This window comes from Psammomys obesus, unplaced genomic scaffold (assembly GCF_907164565.1).
Source record: "Psammomys obesus unplaced genomic scaffold, mPsaObe1.curated_primary_1811, whole genome shotgun sequence".
In the NCBI taxonomy this organism is placed as follows: Eukaryota; Metazoa; Chordata; class Mammalia; order Rodentia; family Muridae; genus Psammomys; species Psammomys obesus.
The window spans coordinates 1,241,569-1,257,127 of record NW_026596134.1 but is presented as its reverse complement, the minus strand read 5'-3'; the positions used below and the strand labels follow the sequence as shown (position 1 = coordinate 1,257,127).

The 15,559-nt window shown below is 58.0% G+C and overlaps 2 protein-coding genes across 9 annotated transcripts in view; one reads left to right on the top strand and one right to left on the bottom strand.

Annotated features, from left to right (window-relative positions):
* Positions 1-8,451, top strand: part of Klc1 (kinesin light chain 1) — a 31,476-nt gene extending 23,025 nt beyond the window's left edge. For all 7 annotated transcript variants that reach the window (XM_055592981.1, XM_055592983.1, XM_055592979.1 and 4 more), the window contains 2 exons: positions 7,985-8,051; positions 8,294-8,451. In XM_055592981.1, coding sequence (XP_055448956.1) covers positions 7,985-8,051; positions 8,294-8,296 — 70 coding nt within the window. In that variant the 3' untranslated portion in view covers positions 8,297-8,451. The remainder of the gene's footprint in view (positions 1-7,984; positions 8,052-8,293) is intronic.
* Positions 5,156-15,502, bottom strand: Xrcc3 (X-ray repair cross complementing 3). 2 transcript variants are annotated; one of them, XM_055592993.1, is made up of 9 exons: positions 14,763-15,448; positions 14,280-14,664; positions 13,426-13,570; positions 12,322-12,459; positions 11,228-11,440; positions 9,673-9,827; positions 6,852-7,064; positions 6,670-6,716; positions 5,156-6,592 (listed from the first exon to the last, which is right to left on the bottom strand). In XM_055592993.1, the coding sequence occupies exons 3-9, from the start codon at positions 13,478-13,480 to the stop codon at positions 6,358-6,360; spliced, it is 1,056 nt and encodes a 351-aa protein (XP_055448968.1). In that variant the 5' UTR covers positions 13,481-13,570; positions 14,280-14,664; positions 14,763-15,448; the 3' UTR covers positions 5,156-6,357. The 2 variants fall into 2 exon arrangements, with proteins under 2 accessions (XP_055448968.1, XP_055448969.1); XM_055592994.1 differs by lacking the exon at positions 14,280-14,664 and having other exon boundaries at positions 15,446-15,502.
* Between the last annotated feature and the right edge of the window lie 57 nt (positions 15,503-15,559).

Below are 15,559 nucleotides of genomic sequence, written 5' to 3'. Positions count from 1 at the left end.
AGAGAAGCTGCTGTCTTGGTGGGAAGGTTTTCATTGTAAGAAAGAAAACTTTTAGAGTCATCTGGAAGAGTCCAGAGAAGAGAGAAAAGAAATCAGAGGGGAGGAGAGAATAATGGAGAAAGCGGGATAGCAAGAGAGAGGGAGGGTTGGCGTGGTGGACAAGTCACATGGATTATACGGAGGACAAGGTGCTGGGCAGAGAAGGGCCAGGAGCATGGCACTGATTCTGAAATGTCTAGTAAGTACAGGAGATGCTGAGGGAGCCTGGGGGTCCACATGGGTGGTTAGAGCTGCCGTGGGCAGCCTTCTGCCCTTTCTGCCAGAGGGACGGAAATGACTCCTCTGGGCAGAAAGGAGCCTGTTTCTCAAGTTCCTGAGAATTGCTGGCTTTCATCTAGTGGCCAGAGATCCCTATGGGCCCTATGAGCTCCTTGCTAGACACACTGGGACTGAGCAGAGCTGGACTAGCCCTTCATGTTTATTTTGAGGCAGGGACTTACTCTGTAGCCCAGGCAGGCCTTGAGTTTGTGAGCCTCTTGCCTCAGCCACCCGAGTAGCTGGGTTGCAGGCCTGCACCACCAGCCCTGGCGAGGGCCTGCCATTTGGGTGCTGGTTCTGTTGCTCAGGTAGACTCTGAAACTCTGGTGTGTAGTCAGTTCTGGAAGTGCCTGTTCAGGAGCGCGCTTGGAACCTTCCTCTTTCCCCTGTCTTCCTCATGGCTTCCGTGCTAACTGCCAGCAGCAGTGTGGCCATCTTGATGTTGGAGTGGCGGTGGTGTAAGAGCTGCGGCCCCTTTGGCAGCCAGACACGGTGTCGGTGCACACCCATGGTTAGTGCTGGCGTTTCTCAGTGACTCGGCTTAGATGCCGCACAGCAGTCAAACGGTGGCATCTTCCTGTACCGGCGGACCCCGGCATTGTCTGGCTGACAGTGTTTGGTCTGTCAGCTTCTCGGAGGACCCCAGGATTTGCCTTTCTAGGGTGTTCCTGGGTAGAGCCAGGCCTGCGGGCCCCAGTGAGAACAGCTGTCCTGGTGGACAGGCCGAGGGGCACACTTGGCTGCCCTGGAACACTTGGATCCTAGTAGTTTCCGATGTCGTTGATCAAAGCCAGGGCGCTGAGGAGACTGCTTTGCTGCCACCATTTATGAGGAAAGAGATGAGAGAAGAAAGCTCTTTTTGGCTTTCTTCAGAGAACTCGGCTGCTTCACTGAGAATGGTGTGAAGCAGTGCTCAGGAGGCAGAGGCAGGCAGAGCTCTGTAGCTCAGGGCCAGCTTGTTCCACATAGTGAGGTCTGGGCCCAGCCAGCCGTAAAGTGAGATCCTGTCTCAAAAACAAAACAAAACAACAGCAACAAAAAAATAAACCAAAACCATCTGGATGTGTCACATTATAATTTACTTGTGATTGGTCTCTCATGGTCTGCTGTAGAGAAAACCCTGTACCGTCCTCCAGCGGTGTGTGACTGGGCTGTACTGAAGTGTTTCTGTTTAGTTTGTCCTGTAGCTTTTGGTAAGAGAGTCAAAAACAGAGCTAGCCGTTTGCTGGAATTTGTGTGTACAGCATCTGTGACCATTGGCTCATCCCCGTCACTGAAGGTCCTATGAGCCTGGGCCTAGGGGCTAGCCTTTTGGCCTGTCTCTGGCTTCTGTGCCTGCTGGAGGTGTGTGCAGTTCACATTCTGAACCTCAGATCCTGCTCAGAGGACCCGGAGGGTCTGCTCAGCTGTGGTGTGTGCGTCACGCCTGGCTTCAGGGTTTGCTTTGCCTTTCCCCAAAATAATGAAGGGGGGTGTTTGCTTGCTTGCTTGCTTGCTTGCTTGTTTGTTTCTTTCAGACAGTCTCATTGTGTGGCCCTGGCTAGCCTGGGACTCACTTTGGAGACCGGGCTGGTTTCCAACCCCAGACCTACCTCTGCCTCTAAGAGCTTGAATTAAAGCTGTGCCACGCCACCCCTGGCCTCAGTTTGATTTTCTAAATAGAGACCTCACGGTTTGTCTTGCTAATAGCAAAATCGTTTTTCTTATTAATAATTTACCAAAACAGTGGAGCATATTTACGCACCTCTTCCTCATACTGAACGGCCCTGGGGTAATAAGCCCTTGAGAGCCTCGACCCGCCTGACAGGCAGCAGAGTCCTGCCCCGGCTGAGCAAGGCAGCGGCACCTGCTGCATTAAGAATTAATGCTGCAGAACATGCAGAGAAATGGAGGGGGGCTCCCTCAGGCACTAAACCCAGTTAAAGAAGGGACATGCACATTCAGGCAAGTGAGAGGACGGTCCACCCTCCAAGTTGCGAGGTCTCCAACATTCCCAAGAGCAAGAGAGATTGGTCACCGTAGGGTGTTTCCTCTTTTGGCTGACAATGTGCTGATGGGTTTGTCCTTGCATGTCCATGTCCGGGTTGTGCGTGAAGTATGTCAGTTCTTAATGCGGGGGCCGGAGCCACAGGAGGCTGCTTCCAAGTAAGGAGCTGCCCCACTTGTGCCCTGAGCGCGCTGCACTGTGATGGGCTTCTGTGGAGTGGCTCAGTGCACGCTGCTGACTGACTTGCTGATCTTTAAGAATAGCTTGAGTACCGTATTCGCTGGAAGTAGTGTCAGAGTTGCAGCAGTCTTGACTATGCGCTGCTGTCACTCGGACACTTAGGATCCCAGCCTTGTCCCCTGTGCAGTCTCATACAGATGCTTCACCTTACGCTGAGAGCTTGGCAGAGTGGCCTTTCTGGTAGATGTCTGGATTGGCAGCTGGGTGTTGCCATCGCCTTGACCCTAGAACCGGTCCCATTTTTTGGGCTCTGAGCAGACCTGACAGCTAGAGCAGCGTCATGACTTACCATGAAGGACATCCTGTGTTGGCACATGAACTCAGGACGAGGTCACCACACCCAATGAGGCCACAGCTCTCTCACTGGCCCAGAGTCAACTAACAAAGTATCAGCGGGCACCTGGCCCCGAGCAGAGCATGAAGGCCCTTACGACAGTGGCTGTGTGCTCTAGGCACACCTGGAATGGGGGTTGAAGACTGACTTTTGGTTCTGGGATATACTGAGGCCTCTTGCTTCTTAGGCACACCCCTCATACTGGTGCACCCCAGCACCCAGCTACGCCTGTAAATCCAAGTGCTCGGTGTTTAGTAGTTTAGTTAGTAGAGCTTAGTGTTTCGTTAGTAGAGCTAACACTACTGGAGTGAGCTCCTTACAAGTATTGATTAATTACAGTTTTCCACACAGAACCAAATAATGGTCCGCTGGCTGGAAGAGCGCGGAGTGCCCGCCACATTGACCTCACCCTGCGGGCTGGGGCTGAACTAGATAGGATGCCTGAGGGTGACAGGGGCACTGCCACCCTGGCAGCCCTGGCAGAGGGGGGCGTTCCCGTTTGGTGGGAGTGGGCTTGTTCTCTAGACAGGGATGTCCACTGACATCTGGAGGCCGATGCTTACAAGGTGCCTCGCAGCTGTGCTCCAGAATTGTGGCTTGATCTTCACCCTGTGCCTGGGAGAGCCAGCAGCACTGTGGCCAGGGGCAAGCCAGGCTGCAGCTGGTGGCCTAGGCGTGCGTGGATCAGCCGCTGCACGTGACTTATGCCAGGTGCTATTAAAAATTTGAACACTGTGAAAACACTGAGAATGAGCAGTGCCCGGAGCTGCTTCCCACAGGCTTTGCAGTCTGTCTGCTGCTGTGGGGTCCGCGTCAGTGGCGGGTGTGCAATGATAGTCTGAGCCCCCTCTCCCCTGGTGTGTGTACAAGCACACAGAAGCCTTTCCACAAGTTCCCACCGGAGGCAATATGTGAGACCAACTTGAAGCTGAGAACACAGCCCGCAGAAGCAGTGGACCTACATACAGACCTGATTTAGGGCAACAGGATGTGGCCTTCAGGCTGCAGGGGCCCCTCTCCACCCAGCGTCAGTCTGAGGGACGGTGCGGTTCATCACACACCAGGTGGCCGTGCTGCTCCAAGTGTTTGCAATTAACTGCTCACAACCAGTTACAGTCCTGGGCCAGCACCCAGCAAGCAGGCGACGGTGGAGCTCTCGAGCGCTCAAGGGCTCTACAGTGAGACCGTGTCTCTGGGTAAAGCAGCAGGTTGGGCTGGGGAGATGGTTAGGCAGACAAAGCTTTTGCCACACAAGTGAGGGCTGGGAGTTCCTCAGAACCCCGAAAAGCCCTGTGGGGTCTGGGAGCCCCCCTGTAATCCAAGGCTGCAGAAGGCGGACAGGGGCTCTTGGGCCCAGCTGGCTGGCCTGACTAGCTGGCACAGCTGCGGAGGAGCACTCCGGGAACCTGCGTGCGGTCAGCACTGTGCAAGGCTCTGTTGCACTCGGTGTTCTCAGGAGGGCTCTTTATGGTGAGGCTTCTCAAGAGCCAATGAGCAGCAGTGGCTCCTGCTGGGACGCGCAGGGTGGCAGGCACAGCGGGCAGCCGGGATGCTGCCAGGGCGGTATGGGGCCCTAGGCGCTGAGTGTTGGAAGAGTTCAGATAGGAATGCTCTGTTAAGCTGCTGGGGAGATCTTCAGGGTGTGTGCAAGCACGGCACTGTGTGCACATCTGGAGAGCTGTGTGTGCGTTCTGTTCCTTCCTTCTCCAAATGGGTTTCAGGAGTGAATTCAGGCTGTGCTGCAAGTGTGTTACCCTCTGGGCCATCTTGCCAGCCTGGGAAAGCCAGTGTTCCTAGGAATATACATAAACTGCTGGAGACGTGTGCTCATGGTGCATGAGGCTTATGGGGCGCTCGGACCTAGTTTGTGTCCTACACTCATCTGCACTCAGTCCTCAGCCGATGGTCCCTGCAATGCAGACTTGAGCAGCAAGGTGGCATTTAATGCCTGAGAAGCAGGTGGGCAGTGTCTGCAGTGGCAAGAGTAGTGTGGGCAGCTAGCTGGCTGTGGCACATCCAGAGAATCTGGTGAGAAGCTGCTCCCGACACTGGAAAGAGCGCACAGTTCCTGTATCCTCTCGACTTAGCAGGCGGACCACTGTTGGGGTGGACCTGCAGGGCGCCTGGACCTGGCTGGTGGACACAGGCCCAGGAGCCTTTGGGCATGGCTTCTAAGTGTTTCTGTCTGGGAGCTGTGCTTCTAAGTTTCAGTGTAATCTAGAAAGGAACTTAGAAGTATTGACACTTTGTTACAAAAAGAAAGTTTTATTTCCTGATATAAAGCTCTCCAGTTTTGAGAAGCTGTTCTGTATAAACCCAGTCCACCCCAGGCAGCCATGTCCCATCATTTATGCCAGTGTCTCAGGCTTTCAGGGCCAGGGGTAGGCTGGGCTTGTAGCTTAGGGGAGAGCACCTTCGGCGCCTGTAGGAGGCCCTCGGTTTAACGTGCAGAATGGCTAAGGAGCAGTGGGGGCCACAGTGGCTCTGGAGGCTTGTCAGGCTCAGTCCAGGGTCGGGCCACCCTGGAGATGTCATGGTACACACCGTAAGTGTTGTTCGCCCTATGGAATGGGGACAGTGACGGTGGTGTCCCGGCTGAGGACTCACCACTGGAGCAACAAGACTCGTTGGCTCAGAGGGCCCATGACCCCATGTGGGTCCACTTGGCACAGTTGGTGGGGGGAGCCTGTGCTGCCAGGCAGGCTGGAAGCACAGGGCTTTGGCACCACAGCACTGCTTTCAGAGGCCACATTCACTGGTGACTGTTGAGCCTCAAGCCCACGTGATGGTGAGTCTGGGTCCACAGCAGATGTCAGCAGGAGGCTGGCCTCCGGCCAAGCATGCGTAGTCCTGTCAGGTGCTCTGTAGTGCCCTCCAGCCTGAACCGCTGCCGAGCCTGGGTTGCTGGACAGACTTAGCCGGGCCGAAATGAAACGCACAAGCATGTTTCCTGGCGTCCCTTTCTGAAGTTGCCCAAAGCTGTTTGGCCTGAGGCAGGCCAGTCCCATTGCCCTTCCTCAGCGTGTCTTCTTTCCTTTGCCCCCGAAGGTTGTGTATGTGTGGGGAGAGCACACTGCGGGTCCCATCTGCCCGAGTGCTGGGTGTCACTGTGTGCGTGTGTGCTCGTGTGTGTGCGTGCGTGTGCATGCGAGTGTGTGCGTGCATGTGTGCGTGCGCGTGTGTGTGTGTGCATGCCTGTGTGTGTGTGCGTGTGCGTGGGGGGGTGGGGAGAGCTGAGAGCACCCTGCGGGAGGGGAGGCCCGGCGGGCAGCTGCTGACTCAGTCCCAGGCAAAGCAGCTGAGGGGTACACCCCGGGCCACCATCCTCGTCTGAGGGGCAGGATGGGAGGCTCAGCTCGAAGGCCAGCAGTAGGTGAACCCCAGGGCGGAGAGGGCGTCTCTGCTCACCAGCTGCCGTGACACTGGCTGTGGGAAGGACTCCTCAGGGCCTCTTGACCTGGTTAGCGTGTCCACTGGTCTACTGTTCGTAGGCCTCAGTCCCCGGCATCCCTCGGATGCCTTCCCCACTGACTGTGTAGCCACAGGAGGAGAGGGGCAGGTGAGGAGCGAAGAGCACACGTAGAGTCCGAGTGGGGCTTTTGGGCAAGCCCATGGTGGCACCATCTTCACGGACCCGGTCGGCCATCAGTTGCATCAAGAGCTGGTTGGCCCAGGTGATGCCAAGGGCTGGAGAGAGGTGCTCGTCACAGGCCCTGAGACACAAAATGGGCATTGCTGACTGTGCACACTCTACCCCACTCTGTGTCCAGCATGCCGAGTCCACACTCACCCCAGTGGCCCGGACGCAGACTCTTGGTCCTCCACCATTTCTGTCACCTGGAAAAAAAAAACAAACAAAAAACAAGCGAGGGTTAGCGACAGCAGCCACTCTAGCCGCCTCCCTTCCACCCAGCCAGTCCTGCTTTCCCTGAGTTCAAGGGCAACCTCTCCTTCCCCCGCTATACCTCCTACCTGGTTGATGCACAGCACGGGGCTCCGGAAGGTGCTGCTCAGTCTCCGAAGCGTGGCCCCCAGTGACTGCAGGTGCTTGGCCCTGACAGCTGAGGCCTGAGAATCGAACTCACAACGAAATGGGGCTGCAATAGAGTCCACCACCACCAGGCGGGCCATGCCCCTTGACAGCAGAATGGGGACCCTCTTGCTCACACACTCCAACAAAGTATCCTGTGTGGACATACAGCATGGTACTGTACTGGCCACGCCTGGCCAGTGGCCGCCTCCTGCCCGCCTGGGGTGGAAGCTCACACCAGAAACACCCCCCACCCCCCGCACCACACTCTTCTCTCACAATAGCGCCTTCCACTGTGCTCCCAGACCCTCACCCTGAGGCCTGTGGAGGGATGGGAAGAGTGTGGCCATCATCGTGGTGTCCATGCCCAGTAGCCCCACAGCAGACACTGAGCTCACCCAACCCAGCCTCAGCTCCGTGGCTGACACCATCACCTCACCAGACTGCAGTCTAGAGAGCAGCTCTGCTTGGTCCCTCTCAAGTAGGGTGTGTATGTGTGTCTGCTGGGGGGTAGGTGCTGCCCAGGTCTTAGTTCTGATGGGGCAGGCCAGACCTGCTGGTAGGATGGGGTAGTGGTCTGTTGTGCACGCATTAGATACAGCCCACTCCGCACAGGGGTTGGAACCCTGTACATCCACATGGGCGCCACCCTGAGAAAATGCCACTGCGGACAGCGCAGGGATAATGCTGCGATCTTCTCCCCTGCTGCCCACGGCAGGGGCTCTGGCTTTCTGGGGGGCCCTGGGCCTCTGGCACTAGGCTTGGGTGACTTGTGCTGTGGTCAAGAGGCTGACTAGCTGGGTGGCCCAGGTGACAGGTCAGGCCTGATGGGCAGGGTAGGTGAGTGCTAGCAGAGCGAGGCCTTGCTGGTGGCTGCGTGGCTGTACTTGAGTGGAGAGAAGGCTTGAGGTTTCAGCCAGGGCCTCCATACTGCTCCTAAGTTCAGGGTCTTGAGGCACTTCCGGCTGGCTAAGCAGGCAGCCAAGCAGTGACTCATTGGCAGCGGTGAGGAGCGACCAGCTTCCAGCATCCAGCATCCAGCCCAGAGTGAAATTCAGTCTGTACTTCTCTCTAGGGCATCCCCAGCAGAGCCTCTTTGTGTGGAAAACGACAGCAGCAGCCTAGAAGACGCTAGCACCAACGTGAGTGCCCCTCCCTCAGCCAGGGCCCGGGCCTCGGGGACGGCGGGCGCTGGCTGGGCCTGCCAGGTGCTACCTGCCAGGTGCAGCTGGGCCTGATGGCTCAGAGAGGTGGGAGGAGGTTCCATTTCCACGAGCCCTCGGGAAGCTGACGCTGACTGCTCCCACTGCTGGGCAGACCCCAAGGCGGGAGATGGAGCTGCCCCCAGCGCTGGCCTGGCCTGACCCGTGGCTTTCTCTTGCAGTGACCCGGGCCTGGCCTACTCTGAATGCCGTGCTGCTCCTGCTGATCGAGGCTCCAGAGCTGGCCCCGTGAAGGCCAGGGTGGGGCTGGGAGGGCCCCGGGCTGGGAGCCCGCACTGCTAACTTAGTTTCCCTGCCCACGTGCTGTGGGGCACGTACTAATAACCATACCACTAGTAGGGTCTTGGAGAGCAACTCTCGGACAGTAAGGTTGGTGGCCTGTTCCCTTCCTGCGAGGCCCACGAGGCCCACAGGACGGGGCACACCTGGCTCCTGCTGCTTCTGCCTGGCCTCTCTGTGGCACTTCTCACGTGTTTAGTTCTGTGTTGTGTGTGATAATGTATTTTTATTGTACATTTTTTTAAAATTAAAAGTTTATATGCCTTACTGTCTACCAGAATGAAAGTCTGTTCGTGACTATTATTTAAAAATGAATTTTTTATTATCGTGAGTGGCAAAGCCAGAGAACTTTGGAGCTCGCCATCCTCTCAACACTCTGTCTAGCCAGGAGACACTCCAGATGGGCAAGCCAGGGTGCTCCCCATGCCCAGGCATCACCCACATTTATACATGGGGTACAGGATCACTCCCCATCTGTCACCCCTCCCTGCACACAAGAGCTCTGTGTTGATGACTGTCCTGGGCACGGCTCTGCTTCCTGGCGCTGGAACTGAGCCCAGCCTGGCCAGCTCCTCCGGCAGCTCCTCCAGTAAACCTCGGGCTCAGGTGGACCTGACTGAGCAGCAGCCGAGAGAGGGCTCTGCTGTGGCTCGTCAGTTCTCTGGATCCCACCTAGAGGACACCACTGCTAATGTCTAGGGTCTTTCTTCCCCTCCTATTTCCTGGGCCGCTCGACAGATAATGTCCAGGAGCCAGTGAGGTCTGCATTTCAGGGGCAGAGTAATGGTGTTGGTCTAAAGACAGGACAAAGGAAGGGGCAGGCTTAAATAAGAATTTGACTTGTGAGTTTTTGTTGTCTGAGACAGGGTCTCACTATGTAGCCCTGGCTGGCCTGGAACTATGTATGTAGGCCAGGCTGGCCTCAGACTCAGAGATTTCTCCTGCCTCTGCCTCCCAAATGCTGAGATCGAAGGTGCGCACCATTATCCTCAGCTTGACAAGGTTTTGGATTGAATCTCGTGTCCAAGAGTGTAGTCATCAACCCAGCTCCCCGAGTGCCTGGCCCACAGGCACCTCAGGGGCAGCCGGCTCCTTCCATGGCCTCCACTCTATGGGAGTCTGGTCCTCTGGACCCTGTGTCTGACATCTCCTTTCCTGACTACCCTGCCAGCGTACTCTGAGCGAGCCTGGTCTCTGCACCATAGGCCGCCGCACAGGTGACACGGGCCACTGGGCCATTTGTGAGCATGAGCACACTCACCACGTCAGCTGCGTGCTCGATGAAGATGTGGTTGCTGAACCGGATCTTCCGGGTCACCTCCGCAGGCACGTCCGTCCGGAGCTGCTGCTGCTGCTGAGTGAGCTGCCGCAGCCGCTTGCTGGGGAAGACGTCCTCTGTACAGATGTAGACAGCCCCTGGAAGCCAGAGCGCCGGTGTGCGCGAGAAGCGGACGGACCCGTGGCTGCACATCAAATGCAGTCTACCGTCTCAAGCTCTGTCCCTTATAAATTTTCACCCCCAAGGGCAGCGGGCCAGAGCTGGTTACACCGCCTGTGGCTACCCTGCTGGTCCCTTAGGAACACAGCTAGTCCTGTCCTGGCGCCTGAATGCACCCGGCCCCTGTTCCTGGATACCAGCCATCCATCTCGTCCCTGCTCTCCAGGTCCTCGCTGGGCCTGGTGGGCAGGACGGCCCACAGGCTCCGTCTCTGTCTGCTTAGTGATGCTGTTGCGTTTGCGGTAAGTCCAAGAGCAGAACAGGCCCGAGCACCTGGCCATGGGGACCACAAGCAGAGCTCGTGCAGTGCGCTGCTAGGCCAGAGGCCATGGACCCTGTGGCTGAAAAGAGCTGGGCCACCAGCGGGAAGCCCTGGGTTGTGGATTTTTCAAGAGATGCCAGTGCCTCAGATGAGAAACCATTTTCCCATAGATGGTGCTGGGACTGTTGGGACTCATGGGCTTAGTTCTGGAACTCACAGGGGAAAGATTGTAGTGGCTTGAAGCTAGGTAGCAAACCACAGATGGTAAAGAAATGTGCTCAGCGTCTCGCTGCACAGGCCAGCCTGCCTCCAGCTCACACTGTCCTCCTGCCCGTCACTGAGGACGGGTACAGGCGTGAGCAGCACAGCCAGGTGACGGTTTTAGGAGTCAGTAGGCAGGATGTGGACTTCTGAACAGGCCCCGGGTCTAATGGGGGTGTTTTGGAAGAAGGCACACCAGAGGCTAATAGCACATCGCTGCAGACCTCAGGAGTGCTGGTGGGGACCCTGGCACTGCCTCCGCCACCAGAAGCAGCTGTTGTACCAGGCAGGCACTGATGGAGACGAGGAGCTGGAGCACGCAGCCACTGCTTTTGTTAGGATCCCCAGAACTGCTACCCATCCTGGGCGTAAGGCCCAAGGCGGGAGCCCATGGCTTATTGTGTCAGCAGCTAGGACCGTTGCCCATAGAGGGCTCAGGCAGAGCCTCCGTGTATCAGAGCCACGTGCTGCGCAGACCGCCGGCCCCAACCAAGACAGCACCCCACGTTCTCTGCCCTACCTTTCTGGCTCTGTGGGCCTGAGTGCAGGGCGAGGTGCCCCAGCTGAAGCTGTGTGGTAACTGCAGGGCCAGCTGGCCCCCTGCTTCCTTCTGACAGCCGAAGTACAGCTTCGCCTCCCCCTCATGCTTTTGGAAGAAAGCCAGTCATGGGACAGTGCCTAAGAGATAGCCACTGCCTCCCTGAGAGGAAAGCAGCCCCCGGCGCAGCACAGGGCCCGAGTGCCAGCTACCTCAGGCCGTGCCTTCCCTGCCCCTCAGGAGGGGCAGCCACTCACCAGCCTCCAGGCCTCCGTACTGTCGTGGGAACTGCACGGCCAGGCAGAGCTGTAGCGCCAGCTGGGTCTTTCCTGCTGAGCTGCGGCCAGCCAGGCCAGTGATGCCCTCCAGGGGCAAGCCACCACCCAGGAACCGGTCCAGGACAGGGCAGCCCAGGCTGAGGTGTCGGTGCTGCCCGGGGAAGCTCTCCGTCCGCTGGAACAGGTGCAGCGCTGCGGGGAGCGCGGGGTCAGGCTGGGCCCCGGCCGCTGGGCCCTGACACAGCCTGCTAGGGCCTGTGGGCCTGGGGCCTCTGAGGAAGCGCAGGACCAGCAGAGCCGTCACACACACGGGCAGGGTGCCGGGGTGAGGGTGCCCCTGGCTGGGCAGCTGAGGGCAGTGCATGCCTAAGTCTGTCCCTGTCGCACGCCCCAGGATGCCACACACACGTTCTAACACGTGGCCCTTCCCTGGTGAGCACAAGCTGCTGAAGAAACCCAAACTTAGTTTTGGTATAGTGGTCTACACACGTAATCCCAGCACTTGGGAGGCAGAAGCATGTCCATGAGTTTGAGGCCAGGCTGAGCTAAATTCAGAATTCCAGGACGGTTAGAACTATATAGAGAGACCCTATCTCAAAAAAGCTCTTCTCAGGTCTGTGTAGCTGTGAAGTGCTGGACGGCCTCAGTGGGGAGAGAAAATGAGCAGCAGCGTGTGACGGTGCGTGGCGGCAGGTCTGAGCGGTGGAGCTTCAGGTTAGCCAGGCGTCAGGAGGGCAGTCATGTGGGGACCATGTCCTGAAGTGGCAGGGCCTCGCATAGCTGCCCCTACCATACCACTGGGACCCCAACTTTGTCTCTTACGGAGGGCCTCCTTGGGTGCAGGGACTCCAGGAGAGCTTTATAGGGGAGCTGAGGCCGTGGGGCCCCGCTGCTCAGTGCTCTGTGATTTGGGCCTTCGTGTGGGCTCTGCCCAAGTCACCTGGGCCGCCTATCCGAAGGGCTCAGGACAGCTGCTATGAAGTCATTCCTGGAGAGCCTGTGGAGTAGGCTGGCCCCCCAGCACCTCGCCCTGCACCCCTGGTGCCCGCTGGCACAGGCGCTTCCCCACCCACCTGTAAGGACACAGCTTCCCCGGAGGTGGAGAGAGGCTGCCCTCAGCAGGCGCTGCACGTCGTGGCTGGGCAGCCTGGTGAGCCGCTGTAGGTCTGGTCCCGAGTAGCGCAGAACCTCTTTCACTGACTTCAGTCTACCTGAGGTTACGCAGAGAAGCCACAGCAAATCAGGGCACTCAGCAAGGAGGGGAGGCCGGGAGGGAGCTGGGCCTCCAGATACAGGGACACGAGTAACAGTGACCCGGTTCACCCGGAAAATCTTGGGTAGCATGACTAGTGGGTGGGGAGGGAGGGAGGGGCCTGCTTCTCAACGCAGCAGCAGCAGCAGGAGCCAGAGATGCTGGCGAATCCTGGCTGCTCTGAGGATGTGACTGTCACCCTGCCCCACCCTTTGTCCACAGTCCCAGCTACTTGGGAGGCAGGAGGACCACCTGAGCCCAGGAAGTCCAAGGCCAGCTTGAGCTACACAGCCTGTCTTTTAAACACAAAAAAGCATGACTGTGGAGTTGGGGGTGCAGCCTGGGATCGCAGCTGTTGCACATGCACAAAGCCTGGGAACTGACTGACAAACAGAGAAGGGGCAAAGTGAAAAGAACTCTGAGTGGCCAGCTGACAAGGATATTGGATGCAGACAGGCCAGGGCTGGGCAGGAAGTGAGGGACGTCACTCTGTTGATGACCAAGGGCCTGACGGGGGAGGGTAAGGAAATTCTGGGCTCCGATTTACTTTCAAACCAGTTACCAGAAGAAAATATTAATCCCAGCACTTGGGAGGCGGAGGCAGGGGGATGACTGTGAATTCACAGCCAGACTGGTCCACACAGCGAGACCATGTTGCAATTAAAAAGAAGGAAGGAAACACAGTACATTGCCCCTGTATCAAACCAGTTCACTTTGCAGAAAGGACTGCCATGAAGATGAGGGCCGGCAGCTCGCAGCGGCTCAGGAGCGCGGCCGCAGAAGGCGCCCCCTCCGAGACTGACTAGCCCACAGGCAAAAAAAAGATCTGAGAGGAGCTGCCGGACCGTGGCAGGAGCTGCCGGGCGGTAGCTTTCCACCACTTGCCTTACCCAAAATTCGTGTGTATCCACTGCACAGAACATACCCTTTTTAACCGCAGCAATAATTCTGGGGTTTAGGTCCAGCTGATCCAAGTCCATTTCCTCAGTGGATTCACCACGCCATGTGTGACTCACAGGGACGCAGCGATGGCAACGAGTCCCAGGGTGCTGGCTGTCATCTTGGACGGCCTGTGGGAGTGAGCCCGTGAGAAAGAGGCGCACGAGAGGGCAGTCTGAAGTGAAAGGTTAGGCGCCCCACTGAAGGCCGAGGACAGGGGCCACTGTCCATGAAGGCGCGTGGCCATGCTTTTGTCACCATCAGTTCAGAAGCCTAGGCTCACCCAGGCCGAGGCACAGAACAAGTTCAGCTGCTCCTGACTTCCTGAGGTGGCAGAGCCCGAAGCTCGGCTGGGAGTAGGAGAAGGAAGCCAGCTGGTGCCTGCTGCACCCATTTAGCTTCTTGGGCATGTGTGGGTCCAGGCCCACATGCATGGGTCTTGCTCAGCGTTCTCTAACTGTGTGTGTTTGGGACTGAACCTCAGGAAACCAGAAGGGGCAGGGCTGCAGCTCTACCTCCCCAGAAAGCACTGGGAGCCCCTCCCAGGAAGGGGGCCTGGTGGGGCGGCACCAGGCCTCTCCCCCCCCCACCTGGGCTGGCTCTGCTAGCACCAGTCCAGTGTGACAAGAGATGTGACTGCAATCTCATGCATGGCTTCAAATGACAATGTCAGGAATTGCTGAGGTGGGCTGAGGGGTGGCCCAGGCTTGCTGTCAAGTGTGAGGGTCCCCAGAGCAGGCTGACTAGCTGTATCTGTGAACTTCGGGTTGCTAAGGCTCTCACACATGCACACACGTCAGTACACACGCAAACGGCCATACACATGTACATACAACACACCTACACCTCTTGGGGTGCTAAGGCCAGCAGCCGATGGCCAGCTGCATGCTGAGCTGGCATCCTTTTGTTCTCTTTCGGGTTTTCGAGACAGGGTGGCTTTCTCTGTATAGCCCCAGCTGGCCTGGAAGTCTGAGATCCACCTGTCTCTGTAAAGGCACCGCCACGGCCCGAGGGCGGCCGATTCTTGTATGAGGCCTAGCACTCTCAAAACAGCTGAGTGAGGTCTCCGGGTGCGGGTACCGAGACTCCCCTGGCAGTACTTGGGGTGCAGTGTGAGTCAAGTGCCAGATCAGTCTCCTCTCTGGCTGCAAGGGAGACTTGCAGGGCTGGCAATAGTGGCATCAGGAAGGCCGAGACTGGAGCAAGCCTGCATCCCACCCGTCAGCTGCAGAGGAGGAGAAAAGCTGGCTTGAGAACATGTTTCCTCCTGAGGACGCAGAGTCCTGGCGCCAGAGCCCAAAGGGTCCCAAGCCATCAGCTAACCTGCCCAGTGGTGGGCCCGAACAATCGCAGCGCTTGGTGGAGGCTGGACGGAGCACAGGGCCGGTTCGGTTAGTGTACTAGTAACTGTCAAGGCCTTGAGGCAGCCAGCCTTGCTCTACACAATTGCTATCGAGCAACTGTTCCTTCAATCCTGAGAACCTGTGTCTCCGAGGCACGGAGCTCGATGCTCCACTTGGCCGCCGGTCTTCACGCCCTCTACAGAGATGGGGCTACAGCAGCCTATCCCTCCGACTGGGGAGCAGGCTGTGACAGAGCGAGCAGAGCTCCTGGGTCGCTGTTTTGGAAGCGAGACCAAAGACCCAAAGAAACCAGAGGATTAGATGCGCGCGGCGGCTCACTGCTGTATTGGTTAGGAAGGCGGAGGCAGGACTGTGGGGAGCCCAAAGCCAGCCTGGGCTACCCGCACCGCGAGCCTCCGTCCTTAGAAACGCCACCGAGGAAAAAAGTCACAGGTCAAGCCTGCAGCGACCGGTCCCGCGCTCCGCATCGCTGCTACCGGAGGCGCCCGTGGGGAGGCCCGGGGCGCGGGCTTCGATTGCTCCAAACCCCGCTACGGTCCTGAAGGCGTGCCCCGCCGAGGAAGCTCGTCCTTTGAGCACCGGCCCCGGCCTGGGCGCTCGAAACCCACCGTGCCCCTCGCCCTCTCCCGCAACCCGACTCACGATCTGCCGCCCTGCCAGCTCTCCCGCGCTCTCCGCCCGCTCCGGAAGCCCCGCCCATCTCAGTCTTCTCTTCCAATGAGCGGCCGAAGTGGGAGTCTGCCACACCCAGCAGAA

Bases quoted from the DNA above. Each gene is read 5' to 3' on its own strand.
- Xrcc3 (XM_055592994.1), bottom strand. From the start codon at position 13,480: ATGGACTTGGATCAGCTGGACCTAAACCCCAGAATTATTGCTGCGGTT. The intron at 11,441-12,321 runs GTGGGTGGGGAA...CGCTCCCCGCAG, and splicing joins GGGAAGCTGTGTCCTTACAG to CGCTGCACCTGTTCCAGCGG. The intron at 6,593-6,669 runs GTGAGTGTGGAC...TTTGTGTCTCAG, and splicing joins TCTGCGTCCGGGCCACTGGG to GGCCTGTGACGAGCACCTCT.